The 17360-nt window shown below is 34.4% G+C and overlaps 2 protein-coding genes across 2 annotated transcripts; both read right to left on the bottom strand.

Annotated features, from left to right (window-relative positions):
• Positions 1–12192: 12192 nt before the first annotated feature.
• Positions 12193–14903, bottom strand: LOC130965545 (uncharacterized). The gene is made up of 4 exons (XM_057890304.1): positions 14573–14903; positions 13856–14104; positions 13116–13757; positions 12193–13016 (listed from the first exon to the last, which is right to left on the bottom strand). Exons 1-4 carry the CDS (start codon positions 14901–14903, stop codon positions 12193–12195), a joined length of 2046 nt encoding a protein of 681 aa, XP_057746287.1.
• A 1064-nt stretch (positions 14904–15967) lies between these two features.
• On the bottom strand, positions 15968–17152 carry LOC130970584 (NDR1/HIN1-like protein 1). The gene is made up of 2 exons (XM_057896711.1): positions 16760–17152; positions 15968–16553 (listed from the first exon to the last, which is right to left on the bottom strand). Exons 1-2 carry the CDS (start codon positions 17066–17068, stop codon positions 16218–16220), a joined length of 645 nt encoding a protein of 214 aa, XP_057752694.1. The 5' UTR covers positions 17069–17152; the 3' UTR covers positions 15968–16217.
• Positions 17153–17360: the final 208 nt, after the last annotated feature.

The following is a 17360-nucleotide window of genomic DNA, read 5'->3' as shown; positions in this document are numbered from 1 at the left end:
GGTTTTATTTAGGTTGTATAAGCACTAATTTATTACAATAATACTGTATTTTAATTATTACAATGATATTGGACTTCATTGTGTTCAAAGTAAAAAATTTGAGGTAATTGTGTGGTAGAGTAATTAGTTTTTTTTTTGGTTATCGGGGTAGAGTTATTGGTTTAGGTGAGGGAAGAAAACCTTATAATTCTATTCATTTAGCCTTGTTATTTTGTGTTTCGGTCGAGATTTCTGAGCCTCAACTCTCGCCAAAAAATAAAAAAAAAGTTAAAAAAATAAGAGCATAGAACCTTAACCAATTGAATTACTTTCTCTTTTTTTGTTAGAATATAATTAGGATCAATTAGCATTATTTAGCATATATGAATATTTATTATAAGATATTACGTTTTTATTATTTCGATTCTCTTAGTACCTATAAATACACTTCTATATTGTATCATTTCAGACAACTTGAATAGACAACTTGAATACGCTCAATAATATATCATCCTTTCTCCACTTTAGTCTCTTGTTTCTAATATGGTATCAGAGTCATGGTATCCTCTTTGAAGAGGATAGGTTGTTTTCCTTGTGATGAAATCACCATAGTTTTTTGTATTTTTTTATGTCATTCTTCTTTCCTTTTGTCACACCTTTGATACTTTTTCACCTCATCGACTAGCCTATTTTCTCTGTCTTTTTTTTCGAGTTGTATGATCAAACACCATTGTCATCAATTGCTTACATATTCTCATGAATAAATCATATAGTTTTCGCTCTCTTACGGCAGTTCCGTCTGCGCTCCCTTCAGACAAGCGGCAGTTCCGTCTGCGCTTCCTTCATACTAGCGGTAGTTCCATCTGCGCTTCCTTCATATAAGCGGCAGTTCTACTTGCGCTTCCTTCCGCCAGTTCCGTCTGCACCCGTTTTATCAGTTTATACAATTTTTTTCTCTTTATTTTGTTGTTTTAAATAAGTTTCAAACTATCATTCCAGACAACTTGAATAGACAATTTGAATAGACAACTTGAATACGCTCAATAATATATCATCCTTTCTCCAATTTAGTCTCTTATTTCTAACATTTTTAAAGTAGAATTACTAAATTTTTTATTAAATTTTTAGGGGGCCATGACCCTATTGTTCAAGCAAACTTCGCCTCTAATTATATTATTCGTGCGTTGATGAACTCATTCTTTTTTAACTTTAAACTCAATGGTTCTGAGTTTGATTTGTGGAAACAGATTTTTGTTAGTTATAGTTTGAGAATTATAGGTAGTCATATTTTTTTATGTTTGTATTTAATAATTATTGCTAAAATAAATATATAATATTAGATGTAATAATTTTGTATATCCACTTTTTATTTTTATTTTTTTAACCAACTACCTCAAAAAATACTCCTAACGTTTAATTTTATTCAATTTTATTTTTAACGTTTTTTATTCATTCAATTTTGTTTTTAACATTTCGATTTTTGTTAAAATTATCCTTAAAAGCTTTTAATTTTGTCCCTAACGTTTTACGTGGAATAGATGTTAAGAGTAATTTTGATACAATTAAAAAATGATAGGGATAAAATCAAGATTCTGAAAATCGGTTTGAACCAACCGGTCAAATAGAATTGGACTGTTGAACCAGCCATTCAAACCGAACCGAAATTTGACCAGATTTTTATTTTTGTCAAAAACCGCGCCGTATGGAACCAAGGAATCCTAACCTAATCATTAGTCCACTACCCATCCACAACGGCAAAGCCAAAATGTGCAGCTCCATCCCAGCACTCCGCTCCACCTCGAGTTTCTCCTTCTTCTTACTGTCATCAAGTTGCTCCCTCGCTATTGTCGCAACTTCGAGTTTCGAAGCAACCGTCACAACTTCCTTCCCCTCCATCGTGCAGCCACCGTTTGAGCTTCGAAAGTCGAAACAACTGTCGCCGGTCTCGTCTCCAATCACTATCGCGTAGCCACTGTCCCGCCGGTGCCAGCTCTGTTCCACAATGTCAACCACTGTTTTGCCAGCCCCTGTCCCCACCGGCTCTGCTCTGTTCTAGTTTCTAGCCTTAGGTATTAATTTTTTGTAACAATAATTGTTGTTAGTTAATCTGTGAACTTTGCTGTTGTTACTAAATTGAATAATTATTGAATAATTTTGACTGTTGAAATTATGTTGCCATTACTGTGGTTTAAGATTGTTAATGATGTTCTTGATTCTGTTATGCTTACTCTTATCTTGATGTTGTTCCTGTCTTTCTGAACAATAAAATCATGTCAGTTTGGCATACTTTTTTGTTTTGTTTTAAATCACTGCTGTTTATTTTGAGTTCAAATGAATAGTGCTTAGCTGTAAGTTATAACATTTGCTAATCAATACTAAGTTGAAATTTTGTGCATCTTTCTTAAATTAAAATGAGTGCAGACTCTTATACATAATTTTGTTACATTTTACTTTGTTGAATTACAGTGACAGAAACTGTAAAAGGCTATGATCAGTTGCTTAATCTTGTCCTAGATAAAGTTATAGAGTTTTTAAGAGGTAACTAATAGGTAGACCTATTTCTTTATTTACGAATTCAACGATTTATCGTGTATGTACCTCTAAAGCTTTGACTTTCTTATCATGCTAATGACTTTACTTGTAATGTAACTTTCGCATTATTGCATCTTATGATGAAGTTTGATAGGGACAAAGAGTATGTGCATCTGGTGAATTCTTTTGCCCTTATTTTGAATGAAATAATTAGGAGTATGATTTATAATTTGTCTTCTTGTCAATAAGTTTTTTCATTAAATTTATTATTTCACCACATTAAGGTAGATCAATTTTCTTGTGTGATAGATTTTTGAGAATTAAGAAAAGGGATATTTACTGATTCATGAGAGTGAAAGCTGAATGAATAATGAGCTATTAACTGACATGCTTTAGCTTCAATTCTGCTGCAGCTGTGATCAAACTCTATAATGTAAATATCTCAAGAATTTACTTAAATGAGAGGTTCATTTAAATTAACTCTGTGCAGAATTATCACAGAATTTTGGGCTATGCTACACATTCAAGTATTTTTTTATCCAAATTTTATCTAAGTAGGTCTAACACCAACAAAAACGACTCTCATTAAAATAGCGTCATTACACGCGCTTTATCTTCTTCTCCTCCTTGCGCTTCTTCTTCTTCTTCTTCTTCTCCCCTACGCTTCTTCTTCTTCTTCTTTTTCTTCTTCTTTCAAATACATGCATACATCATCTTCTTCTTCTTTCAAATTCATGTATACCTCCTCCTCCTCCTCTTCCTTCTTCTTTGCGCACGCAGATTCTTCTTCTGCTTCTCCTTCTCCTTCTCTTCTTCTTCTTCTTCTCCTCTTTCGTTATCGTTATCACCAACAACACCAACATTTTTCTAATGAATTATTTTTTCAATCGAATTGAATGGAATGTAATTACTAAATTGAATTGAATTGAATGGACACAGGTGTTCTGAATCTGAATTGAATTGAATTGAATTGATAATCTCTAAATTATAGATAGAGGTGTTTCGAATTTGATTTTATATAATGGATTATTTTTCGTTCATTCAGTACTATACAATTATTTCACCATGAGTCGGTTTATTATGCCGAAAGTTGATTGAATTTGATTTTATATAATGGATTATGTTTTGTTCATTCAATACTATACAATTATTTTACTATGAGTACGTGTTCGGTTTATTATGCAGAAAGTTGATTGAATTTGATTTTAGATAATGGATTATGTTTCGTTCATTCAGTACTATACAATTGTTTCACCATGAGTATGTGTTTCGGTTCATTATGCAGAAAGCTATTTGAATTTGATTTTATATAATGGATTATGTTTCGTTCATTCAGTACTATACAATGGTTTCACCATGAGTACTTGTTTTGGTTCATTATGCAGAAAGCTGTTTGAATTTGATTTTATATAATGGATTATGTTTCGTTCATTCAGTATTATACAATTGTTTCACTATGAGTACGTGTTTTGATTTATGATGCAAAAAGCTATTCGAATTTGAATTTATATAATGGATAATGTTCCATTCATTTAGTACTATACAATTGTTTCACCATAATAACATGTTCGGTTCATTTTTGTTCTGCACAATTAAGAATAGGGATGACAAAACTCCCCGAGACACGGGGATTCCTGCGGGGACTGCTCCAAATGGAGATCCGACTGTGGAGAATTTTCTCAGCAGGGATGGGAATGGGGGACGAAATTCTCCCGAGGCAAGCATGGGGATCTGTGCCCCGTCCCCGTTAATCCTCGAAATTCATAAATTTATTGAATTACCCTTAATAGTTGAATTATCATAATTTTCATTTGCATAACCCTTCTTCAATTCAGAGATCCCTAACGTTGTCCATACTCCATCCAACCTCTCTGCAGCCACCCCTCGGCACTCTCTCTCTTCTCGCTACATTGTCACACCCCACCGTGTCATCACCCTCACTGTGTCGTGCTCTCTATTTGTAGTGTTCCTTTTCATAAATCTGCCGTCATGTCTATTCTCCTTTCTGTTCTCGCGTCTCCCACCTTGTCCACTACTCTGTTCTCTGACTCGCCGTTGCGTCCCCCACTGCGTCATTTTGAAAGAAGTCACCATCTTGTTGTTTAGACTTTTTGTATAAAATCTTATTGCTTTTATATAGGATGGATACTTGCAGCTCTATTCATATGAAAATTAATAATTTGTTAGAACTATCAATTAGATGGGAAATGGGTTCCCCGCAGAAAATGGGACTCTGTGAAAAATGGAAATGAGGAGCGATATTCTCCCACAGCAGAAAACGGAGACGAAGACGGGGAACAAATCTGGGGGCGGAGATGGGAGCAGGCATCCCCCACCCCGCCATGCCCCATTAACACCCCTACTTAAGTATTTATCAAAATAGATAACTCTGTTGATAAACCAAAAAACTAGCTAATAAACAACACCAATAATAATAACGAACAGAATTAATTCTACCATTATTTTAATAACTGATAAGATAATTAATATCGAAGCCACTTGTTATTTATGAAGTATGGACACTGATAGAAACACAAAATACGTCACAATACAAGATATATATGGACATATAAATTTTAAGTTCTTATAAGACACGATATATATATATATATATATATATATATATATTATATATATATATATATAATATTTTTGGATAAATTATAATAATATTTTAATATTTTATTTATATTAAAATATAAATAATATATTTTAATTAATTTTAAAATCTTTTAATTATATAAAATATTTAAAATAATTTTTTACACTAATAAATGATAATATATATTATTTGAAATTTATTTTTAAAATATAAATTAAAAATAAAATTAAACATAACTAACACTGAATCACATTTAGATATGTTTAAATATATTTAAAAAATATTTTATATTTTTTATTAAAATATAATTAAATATAAAAAAATATATATATCAAATAAATATCATATCTAAAATATATCTAAAATCCTAACATAACAATTCAAAAAAGTATCCATATATAACTCCATATTTCATAGCTTATTATGGGTCTGCAACTCCCTGCCTCTGCTCCCCATAATGCAACACTGCACATTATCACGGAAGGCACTATGGGAATCTTGAATTGAGTGTGTATAGAAACTTTGTACGTAACACTACATGATATGTGCCTTTCACAATAATTATGTGAACATAGTTCATAAATCATGTGGGCGTAATTTCATCTCATCATATATTTTTAATTTCATCACATCATATATTTTTAATTTCATCATATATTTTTAGATTTTAATAAAATTTTAGTGTAACACTTAAGTTAATAAATTTTATAGCATTTTTTAAAATTTTGGGAGTGAAATAATACATTCCTATATATTGACAATATGTCTCTTGTATATTGTATATTTAATGCGGGCCGTATTGTCTTACCCAAAATTAAAAAAATACTATAAAATTTAATAAATAAATATTATATTTAAATTTTATTAATATAAAAAAAATTAGCCTAATTTCATAGCTAATTTAATTACCTAGTCTTTTAATTATTAGGAAATCAAGATCTTGAATTTTAGTTTCCGAAAATATCTAATAACAAAAAATATTAGTAAAAAACAGTTAAAATTTATTATTTTTATTTTATTTAATACATTGTGCAATAAATAAATACTACATAAAATAAATTTAAATTATTTTTGTTTGATAATACTAAAAAGATAAAAAAAAGTAAAAATTTATCTTATTTAATATTTATTATACTAAATAAAATAAATTTTAATTTTTTTTACTAATTATTTTTTATTATCAAACATTTTTATTTTTGTTTGTCTTCCTAATATTAAGATCAATTTTGGATATAAAAAGCATGTCGTTATGTTCCATAAGTTGCCAATTTTTGGACAAATTCATGTTCCGTTTTTTGGACATTGTCTATGGAAAAAGTCTTAAATAATATTTTATTCAAGTTTAAATGACATTGTTTTTTCTTAATCTAATTTTATTTTTAAAAAAAGAAATTGAATTAAGTTTGTCTAGTTTAATAACTTTTTCTTACCAGAAGAAAAATCGATCTCAACCCTTAGCCTTTGTTTTGTTTGGAGTGAAATATAAGAAAAATAGAAAAGAGTGAAGAGAAATTACCTTTTTTTTATAAACTACACATCAAATTTGACATTTTTCTTTTTTCTTCACTATTTTTTTTATTTTACTCCAAATAAACAAAACTTGAAAGATTTCGATAAAGAATCTTTTGATGATAATTGGCTCATGAGATTCTTTCAACAGTGACCTAATACCGTAATTTAATTCACAAAAATATTTTAAAAAATACAAAATTAGTCAAACATTATTTTATTTTAGATTTTTAGTTATGGTTAGAATAATTAAGTAATTTTATATTAATAAATATATAATTATAGATATTAAATTACGTACATTAAATAAATAATTTTAAAAATTGTAACATTAATATTTTTTTTAGACACGTTAGAACTAGCTCTTTCTCGGCTTCTCCTTTTATATTCATGCAGTATGTTGCTTTATTGCATTTACAAACAAAAATCAGTCACCAAAAAAAAAATTTTACAAACAAAAATCAGTGAGGTAGGTTATATGGAAATGTGAACAGAGGACATGATCCAAAAGCTATGGGAGCATTAATGAAACTATAATTATTGATTAATAAAACTACTCTACTATATAATTAATTTGTCAGAATTGAAGAAAAAAACAAATGGTACTGTGTTTCAGTGAAATCCTAATCGTTAAGGATCCAATGCGCACGTCGGTACGTGTTTCCCTATAGCACGAGACGCTTTGGTCAACTACACAGGTCTTGTGCCAAATCTCCATTATGAAATTCATCAATCCACAATTCCACATTGGCCAACACCAATAATGATTATTTTATGGTAAATGTAAAATTAATAGTTAAAAATCTTTATCATTAAATAAAAATTTAATTAAATCAGTATAATTGAGTTTTCACCTTATTAACTTTATCTGAAATCCATACAATTGAGTTTTCACCTTATTTTCTGTAACAATCGGATTATTATAAGCAAATTCACATAATAATAATAATAATAATAATAATAATAATAATAATAATAATATGGACAAATGTCTTATAAATATTAAAAGTATTTGAACAAATTATTGATATGAAAAATTTTAAGGGTTTTAATATACATTAAAAACTTAAATTAACTAATAATTTTATTAGGTTTGCAACAATAATTTTTTTGTATTAGTAATTTTAGTACCTGTTTGGTTTCATTTTAAAAATAATTTGAAAGATTTTTTTTTCTCATAAAATCCTAAAAAAATAGAAAATATAATTAAAAACAAAAATGTAAATCAAACACACCATTATAACGGAATTTGATTTACATATGGATCCTGAGCTGGTGAAGTGCGGTGATATGGGGAAAGGGAGTGATACACAAAATGGTGGTGTCAGGGGGAACAACTCGGACCCTCCAAGTTCTAAACCCAACTCGCACAGTCCGAGTTCCATGCAATCCCCTGTAGCCAGTTTCGAACTCGGACTCTCAGAGTTGTAGATGATCACGGACCGTCCGATTTCTGAAGAATCCAAACGCACGGTCCGCGTTCGTTGTTGCATGTAACACGCGTCGCTCTCTGGTTTTTTCCCGAACGGTGCCCCTATTTGAATAAAGAAACAAACCCAATTGCTCTTCTCTCACCATCCGAAAACGAAAGCTGCACACACACTTCACTCTCAAACCTTCTTCTTCATTTCTGAAGCTCATCTTTGCATGGTGGAGAAGAAGCAATCATGCCCAAAAAACATAAAATTAAAGATGTTGATCGATGTGAGCTTCATATTATTCATTATCTCAGTGATCCTGATTATGTAAGTATTTTTTAATTATTTTTAAGATTTAAAAATTTATTTATATTTATAATTATTAATATTAAGAATTTAATTATTATGATGGTGATTGCTGGTAAAAAATGCAGTTGATATATAAAAAAATAGATGCAGTTTATATTTCAGTATTTCTTAAATTTTTTTAAATTTTTTTTGCAGATTTTTAATAAAAAATATTATTATTAATAAGAAAACATAATAATTATTAATGATGAAAAGATTTCGATTGGTATAAAAGAAGAAGTAAATAGATCTCTTATTCAGTAGAGAATGTTGATTTTTTTTAAATTTTTATTAATTTTTAGTATAATTATATGTTTTAGTTAATTAAGCATATTTAAATATTTATTTAAAAAAGTAAGTATAACTGTTAGAGAAGAATTTAAATGTTTATGTTATTGTTATTGGTATTGTGACTGATAAAAATGTTAATGTTTAATGATTAATAGGATTATTTTAATTAAGCCATGCTATTTTTTTAATTATGACAATGTTTATAGTTTTTAGAATATGAATGTTAATGTTGTGTAGAATTGTTGATGATGGCATATACTGATTGTTAATATTTTTTATTATTGAGGAAAAAATGTGTTTCACAAATGAGTAATTAGTATTAGATAATATTTAAATTGTTGTAATATTGTTGAGAATATTCGTTAAGAATAAATAAATGTATAGGTCATGACTTTTATTTTTAATTATTAATAATTTTAAGGATTAATTCAATAATTTTAGAAGTTAAAAGAATTAGTTATATATGGATTTACTGAAATGATTGATGATGGTAAGTTAGTAACTGTTAATTATATGACTAGTTATTTGTTATGTTTTTTTTGTAGAAATTAAGAATGTTGACATGTAACCACCCAGTTCCTCCGGATCGGTACAACGATAGGGTGGAGGAGCATTTACGGATTACTGGGTTCTATCATGTGTCTCAGATTGGGATAGTTCAGTGTCAGAAAGCATTGGTAAATGCTCTAATCGAACGTTGGCACCCAGACACACATACGTTTCACCTCCCCATTGGTGAATGTTCCGTGACTCTTGAAGATGTGGCTCTAATACTTAGTCTTCCCACAGATGGTCTTCCAGTCACAGGGATGACAATGAGTAGTTTTGAAGCCATGGAGGCGGAGTGTCTGCTTCAATTTGGGGTTGCACCTCGTAGAGAGGACTGTAGATCAAGCTGCATAAAACTGACATGGCTCCAGAATCTAAAAGAGAATTTAGAATTAAATGATGAAATCAGTATACAGAGGTACGTGAGGTGTCATATTATGTTGATGAAGTAATTTATGTATTAGCCATGTGGACTATGTAATATTGTCTCATAATAGCCTAATATGCTACATTAGATGTTTTTCTATTAATGTATTAACCATCGTATTATATAATGCTACAGATATGTTATAATATTAGATTGTCATTAATTACTAGGTATGTGAGGTGTCACATTATGTTGCTGATTGGGATGATACTGTTTGGGGATAAGTCTGGGGCAGGTGTGCACTGGAAATTTCTACCCTTGCTTCGTGATTTTGTCAATATTGGACAATATAGTTGGGGTTCGGCATGCCTAGCACACCTTTACAGGGCATTATGCAGGGCATCTCGTTATAACTGTAAGGAAATAGATGGTCTACTAACACTGCTGCTGGGTTGGGCTTGGATCCGATTGCCATATCTATCGCCGCTTCCTAGAGAACCCCGCAGTTTTCTACTTGCAAACAGGTAATATTATGTTACAATGTATCTATTTCTTTATATTTAAGATTCAGTTGCGCTAATTGATGACATCGTATTAGGTGGCGTAATTGGGAGCGTGGTGACCGACGATATAGATATCTCAAGCTAGCTCACTTTAGGAAGGCCTTTGATGAACTTCAGGAAGGCCAGGTGTGTTTTAATTAAAGAAGCATTACTTTTCGGAATATTGGGCTTCGACAAAACTATCAGTCATTGTGTTGGAGTTATGTGTTGTGGGTTGTAATCATGATTTTTCTTTAATTTTTCAGTTTGTCTGGGTTGCCTATGCTGTGGATCGTGTGGATCCAAATATAATTCCTGCTGAAATATACATGCAATCGGTTATCTGGAGCGCGACAGTTCCATTGGTGTCGTTTGAATGTATCGAGTGGCATGCCACGGATAGGTTAAGGCGACAGTTCGGTTTCGTTCAGGGAGTACCTTCTCAGGAACAGAATTTGGATAAGGCTCATGGAGAGATTCTGACTAGACCTAAAAATCTTAACTGGGCCACGACACCGACTCATTCAAATTGGGTAATGCATTGGACCAATAGGTATCACTACGTTCTTTCTGAACTTCTCATGCCTTCACAGCATCCGTTGGATACCTACCTGAACTGGTACCGATCAAAATATGGGGCCCGCTTAGCCTTGTCGAATCTTGCGGGTGAAGAGAATGATGAAGGCAACCAGGATCTGGATGTGGGCAATGAGGATATGGATGAGGGTAATGAAGATACCGATGAGGGTAGTCAGGATATGGATGAGGACAATGAAGAGCAGGAGCAACATATATCACCTGCAATTCCGCCTCCACAAGAACAACCTCAAGCCTCAACCCAGTATCTACCTCAGACACAGTTCACCCCATCATATCCAGTACAACAACAATATTGGGGTATGTCACAGTTTGAAATAGGTGATGGAACTTCTTTTAGCTAGTTACTTGGGTTCATGTCTGCAGATGGAGCACATTCACAATATGGCGATCAGCCTGAGTTTATGCCTGGCAGGTATTCATTGGATGCAAGGTATCCAGGCCATACCTCATCCGTTGCTTCTGGAGGCTTTGTTTCTGTTGACTCTAGTAGGAGTGAGGGTGGACGAGGTGTTCTAAATAGTCAAAATCCTAACCGATGTAACATGGGACTCATTGAGGAAGATACTAACGCACTCGATCAAGAAACCGATGCGTATCTAGTAGATGACCCGGATGAAGAGGGCGATGACGACGACGATGAAATTGAAGAGTTCGATGAGGATGAAGAATCTCGCAACGATGGTATTATGTTTACTATTTTGCATTGCATATTCCATGACTTATTTACTTTCTTTGCATAAATGGCATATCTTATTGGATTTTGCTTCTTCATTTGTGGTATTTATGTTGGTATATGAATATGTAATGTGCTGCACATACTTGTTTATTGAAAATCGTTTACAGGTCAGGCACGCAGTCCAGATGACAACGTCAAAGGTTACAATCTGAGGATTGATCCGCCACGTCGGAGTGCTAATCGTTTCACCCCTTCTGTCTTCAAAAAGGCGGCCAAGAAATGCAAGAGCTTTGTGAAGGATGTAAAGTGGAAATTGAGAAAATAGTTCACTTCTTTTGTTTAGAGTTATTTGTATTTGTTAAACTTTATGTATTGATGACTTTATGTAATTTTATGGGTTATATGTATTTGTTAGACATTATGTACTGATGACTTTATGTAGTGTTTATAGTTATTTGTATTGGTTAGACATTATGTAATGATGTAAATATTTTATCGTTTATACTTATTTGTATGTGTTGGACCTTGTATAGAGAACTTATATTTGTTGGACATTATTGATGTATTAGCCATCTGGAGCATGTAATAATGTCTCTTAAAACCTTAATATGATATCACAGATATTTCTCAATTGATGTATTAACCATCATATTATATAATGCTACAGATATGTCATAATACTAGAGTGTCATTAATGATAAGGTTACATATAGCAGGTCATGTTACCTCAATTTGCTCAATCAGGTTTTATTATACAATATCATATTAAAACTGTGAACCTAGGGGGCTTCTCTGTTGGTATTTGCACCAACAGACCGATGGCATCTGCTTCGACTATGTCCCTCAGCACCACATAGAGTACATCGCCTAGGACGACGTAACATCCTCGTGTCCATCTCATTCAGAAAACGCGTCATCCTGGGCCGACCTTTTGACACCCGTCGCATGTACAGATTCGGTATGAACCGAGGTCCGTTGTAAGCAGGCCATGTAGTGGGATTACCCAATGGCCTAAACCGTGCTCGGTACACCCGCCGCACTTGATCCATCTTATACACATCATGAACATAAAGTCGCCAATTAAGTCGCTGGTTGGCACAACATGCAAATACATGTCGACAGGAGATTCGGTCCACTTGGAACTCACCACAGTCACATCGAAGGCTACGTAGATCAACTGCAAACTCTAGCCCACTTGGCATCTCACGAACCTCAAAGACCTCATTCTGGCGGTCAAAGCAACTAACCTGTATGTTTCCTGATGCAAGTTGGTTTGCATGCAACTTCGAAGTCACTATCTCAGAAAACACATGGCCAGCATTGATCCGGGCTTCCGCATCCGCTCTTTTACGGGTGAACAACTCATTTAGTCTGTAGAATGTTGCCTTCACAAGAGCAGTAATGGGAAGATTGCGGGCACCCTTCAATACTGAGTTGATGCACTCCACTAGATTCGTCGTCATGTGACCCCATCGGTACCCGCCATCAAAGGCCAGTGCGTACTGTTCGCGAGGAATTCGGTCTAACCAGTTTGTGTATGCCTCGCCGCGGTCCCTTAAACGCTGGTAACGCACTTCGTACTCCCGCACCGTCCTCGAATATCCTAGCAGATCAAAGCATGTAGAAAGCAAAGTAATTAAAATCAATAGATTTATTTAAGGCACATCTATTAATAATTTGCTTAAATTTAGTAAATGTTTACCGATGTTAACGACCAATTTTTGTAGGTAAGGTGCCTTGAATTTTCTGAGAAAATTCGACTCTATATGCCTGATGCAAAACATATGAAAAGCTCTAGGAGGTGACCAAGCTCCGTTACTTCGTTCGACAGCTGCATTGATGGACTCGTGCCTGTCAGATATTAGACCCACTCCATCCCGAGTAACAACATGTTGACGGAGGTTACTTAGGAAAAAATGCCATGCATCAGAAGTCTCTCCCTCAACAATAGCAAACGCAATCGGAACGATATTGTGTTTCCATCCTGGGAAACTGCCACAAGCACAACCCTTATACTTTTCGTACAAGTGAGTACCATCCACCTGGACAATTGGTTTACAATGTCTGAATGCCCTAATGCAAGGGTAATAACTCCAGAATACACGATGCAGTACCCGAATATCACCCACCAAGTCATCGCCTTGATATGCAGGCATAGTCTCAAAATGGACAACAGCTGATGGCTCCTTGTGACACATGGCCTCAAACCATATAGGCAAGGCTTCATACGATGCTTCCCAACCTCCAAATATTTTTTCTATTGCCCTCTGCTTAGCCAACCATGCTTTTCGGTAACTGACGGTGTAGTTGAATTTCGATTGCACTTCTGCTATTACCGATTTACCTTTAAGGAGGGGTCAACTTCAACCAGTGGCTTTATTGCTTCTGCAATTGTGATAGAGTCCAGTTTTGAATGATCCTGTGAAATGGTGGCTGTGGTACAGGTGTGGCTACCATTATACCTCCTTATAACCCAACAGTACTTCCTGCTGATCAAGCTAACCCTGATAAGCCAATCACACCCTGACCCATACTGTGTACACTTGGCATAAAATGTCAACGGCTCAGACTCATAAACCCGGTAGTCTACACTTCGTCGTATGGTATACTCCTTAACCACCTTAATAACAGCTTCCCTGGAACTGAACTCCATCCCAACGACGAATTCACCATCTGCGACCATAGGAATTTCTGCTGGGACAAATGCCATAAGATAAATTTCATTAATACGCAGCAAATGTAATAAACTAGTATGCTTTAAATAAAAAATTATCAACATTTTATGATATCACACTAAACAACATAAGCACATCAGCAGCAAATGTAAAAAACCGGACCGGACCGGCCGGTTCGACCGAAAAACCAAACGAACCGTGCCGGTCCTGTCCGGTTCATGCCATTTGAACCGTACAATAGATCGAAGCTGTGCCGATAATTGTTACAAACTCATGCAATTTGCTACAACCATATCTTATACAACATAAATATTATTTCCTAATAAACACATGAAGCATATAAAAGAAAAAAAATAAATTCCTTAACGGGTCGATCCTGACAACTACGACAGAACGCATGATTAAATAATGCTAAAAAAAGGGTAAAATCTTCATAACTCAGTCAATGTCTAACTACAAAAACACTTATACCACGATTACATACCTGCAGTCATATATTCCGGAAATTCAGGAACATGCATGGCTTCCAAGTCTAAAACTCGCATGAATGATGGCTCCTCAAACGGCACTTCGTTTGCAAGTGCATTTGCCACTTCTGTCACATCTGGGCACATGGTTCTCTCACCTTGATCTTCATCACCATCTGGAACAGCAAATTCATAGTTGCTTTCGAACTCTTCTTCACTGTCACTATTATAATCTTCCTGTAGAATATTCCGGTCAGCCTCAGATTGTTCGAACTCAACATACAACTCGATGAACGAGATCTGAGACCGGTTTTCAAATACATTGAAAACTCTCCTGCATGCTTGCATCGTCCGTCACAAATTTGGATTGATATTGTACGAATCCACCAAACACATGTATGGGATATCTGTATAGAATACATGATATATTTCTTGTCCTCTCAGAACCAATTTTTTCACATATTACTCCTTTTAGCTCCTCAAATGAAATAATAAAAGGAATAACAATATCTACTGGGCTTTCACAAATAAATTTTACTCCTTCAGCCGTTTCTAACAAAATCTGACCAAAATAAAATAATTTTAGCAATACTCTGTCACTCATTTTTTTCACTCACTATAACAGAAACATAATCTTAGATACTACATTATCAAAATCAAACTGAAAAAAAGAGAGAGTTTGAAGAAGAAGAAAGATGCAGCCGTCGAAGAAGAAGGAATACCCAGCTACTTTCCCACCTACCAGTTCACTTCACCCTTTTATATCACAACCTTTGAGGAACTCGAACCCTACGACTAGGTTAACTTGAACCAAAAAAATTCATTTCTAAGACAGAACTCGGACCATCCGATTTCTTTGTCTCCTTGCCACAAAACGGAGGGTCCGAGTTCATTGATCACCATTTCATTCTCTCAGCTAAGAACTCGGACCCTGCGACTTTCATACCCATTCCTAAGATGTCAACTCGTTGGGTCCGATTCCTTATACTTGAAGTTCTATATGGTTGCCTAACAAATCGGACCGTGCGATTTGTTTATAAAATTTTCAAATCCTATGAACTCACACGGTCCGAGTTCCTTCGTCTCAAACTGACAAAAATCTGTCTCACATATATGTGTATTCCCCCCTAACTCCATATCCAGGCATAGCACACACATGCCCTCCATAACGATAAAATTGAGCCCCATTATAATCTTAACTCTAATTAAACAAGAGCTAAATCCTAAAAAGAATAATAAAAAAGAGAAATTATACTATGATGAGTAATACCATAGTCTATAAACTGAAATTAAATTGCCAATCTATGACAGAAAACTAAAGTTGTTTAATATTGAATAAATAAGTAAAATTAAAGGTATAATTTGACAAATAAATTCAGACAATAATAATCGTAATTCTCTGGGACATTTTCATTATTAGCACTTCTTATAAAACTCATGGGTACTTGTTCAATATTCCTAACTAAAGAAAAATCTACATACAATACTAAGTTCTACAAACACAGAAAGAAAGTAATTAAGAATGAAAAAAAAAAAAAAAAGAAGAGTTAACAAGCTTCAAGCCAGAGAGAGAGGACTTAGAAGTTGGAACAAACAATTTCAGAATTTCTATCAAAACCAAAAATCAAACCCTTTTTTTTATTTTTTTTTAATCTCTCACCACTAAACATCAACACTGCAACCCTGCAAGAGCTGAAACTTCGCCGGAGCCACAATCTGGATCCCGCTGCCGCTCCGATCACCGCCGCCGGTGAACCTTATATACGCCGGGCAGTTCACGAACAAATGGTACCTTCCAGAGACCCAAGTCCCCACCTTCCACTTGACCCTTCCGTAGATCTTGACGTTGACCACGACGGCACCCGCACCCCGGTCCTGCTGCAACGAACTCAACGTAAACGGCGACACCGGCGCTGCGGCGCCGAAAAGAAACGGCGACCAAACGGTGAAATCTTTGTGTCCTTGGTACGTTGGGGGAAGCTCGGTGGCAAGCGTTACCTGAGAAAGAAAGAAAGCAAGAAAAGATAACAAACCGTAACAGAATCTAACTAATCTAACAAAACTTATAACCGTTTTCTGTTATAACTAACTAGCAAGTCGTTTAACCATTATTTCTGGCGTAACTAACTAGACGTGTTACTGGTTGGTTGATAGATATTTTTTAAAACAATAATTTATTTTTTTGAAAATGTGAAGTAAATGACCTGTTGGTTATGGTAGGAGGCGTAAGCGTGGAGGTTGGAATAATAGATTCCGATGCGGCGGTTGGGATTGTGGGAAGAGAGGGTGACTTGCATGGTGATGGTGAGGGTGTTGGTGGCGGGGGAGGAGAGGTTGAAGGCGTACAGTGTGGCGTCTTGGATTGTGAATTTGGGCTTGGTGGGCCTGAGGACGGCCCATATGATGAATATTGTGAGGAGGACTACGAAGAAGAAGCCGCCGACGCCGAACAGGATTAGGCGGATGAGCTTGCGGCTCTCGTCTTCGTGGTGGCCGCAGTCCTTGGAGGACATGGTGGCGGTGGTGGTGGTTACGGTTGTGATGAAGAGTACTTTGCAGGATGGTTTCAAGCTAAGTATGTGTGTGTTATCTATTATGTGAGCGATGCAGCTGCTAGAACGGTTAATTTTTGCTTCTTATTTGGTATATATGCAATGTGTGCAAATGCTATTGAAATTTGTCTGTTTTTTAATTATCTTGTCTCTCCTATTTCAGAATATTTTGTCTTTTAGCATAATATAACGTGTTATATATAAAGTATGGTTATAACATTAAATAAAATGTGAGTGTGTATATATATAATAT

The sequence above is a fragment of the Arachis stenosperma genome, chromosome 3, assembly GCF_014773155.1.
Source record: "Arachis stenosperma cultivar V10309 chromosome 3, arast.V10309.gnm1.PFL2, whole genome shotgun sequence".
Classification (NCBI taxonomy): domain Eukaryota; kingdom Viridiplantae; phylum Streptophyta; class Magnoliopsida; order Fabales; family Fabaceae; genus Arachis; species Arachis stenosperma.
Note: the sequence above shows the minus strand (reverse complement) of the source record. Positions and strands in the feature narration are given on the sequence as shown.

Bases quoted from the DNA above. Each gene is read 5' to 3' on its own strand.
- LOC130965545 (XM_057890304.1), bottom strand. From the start codon at position 14,903: ATGCAAGCATGCAGGAGAGTTTTCAATGTATTTGAAAACCGGTCTCAG. The intron at 14,105-14,572 runs GTATGTAATCGT...TTGTCCCAGCAG, and splicing joins TCCGGAATATATGACTGCAG to AAATTCCTATGGTCGCAGAT. The intron at 13,758-13,855 runs GTACCACAGCCA...CCCTCCTTAAAG, and splicing joins GTATAATGGTAGCCACACCT to GTAAATCGGTAATAGCAGAA.
- LOC130970584 (XM_057896711.1), bottom strand. From the start codon at position 17,068: ATGTCCTCCAAGGACTGCGGCCACCACGAAGACGAGAGCCGCAAGCTC. The intron at 16,554-16,759 runs GTCATTTACTTC...TTTCTTTCTCAG, and splicing joins CCTCCTACCATAACCAACAG to GTAACGCTTGCCACCGAGCT.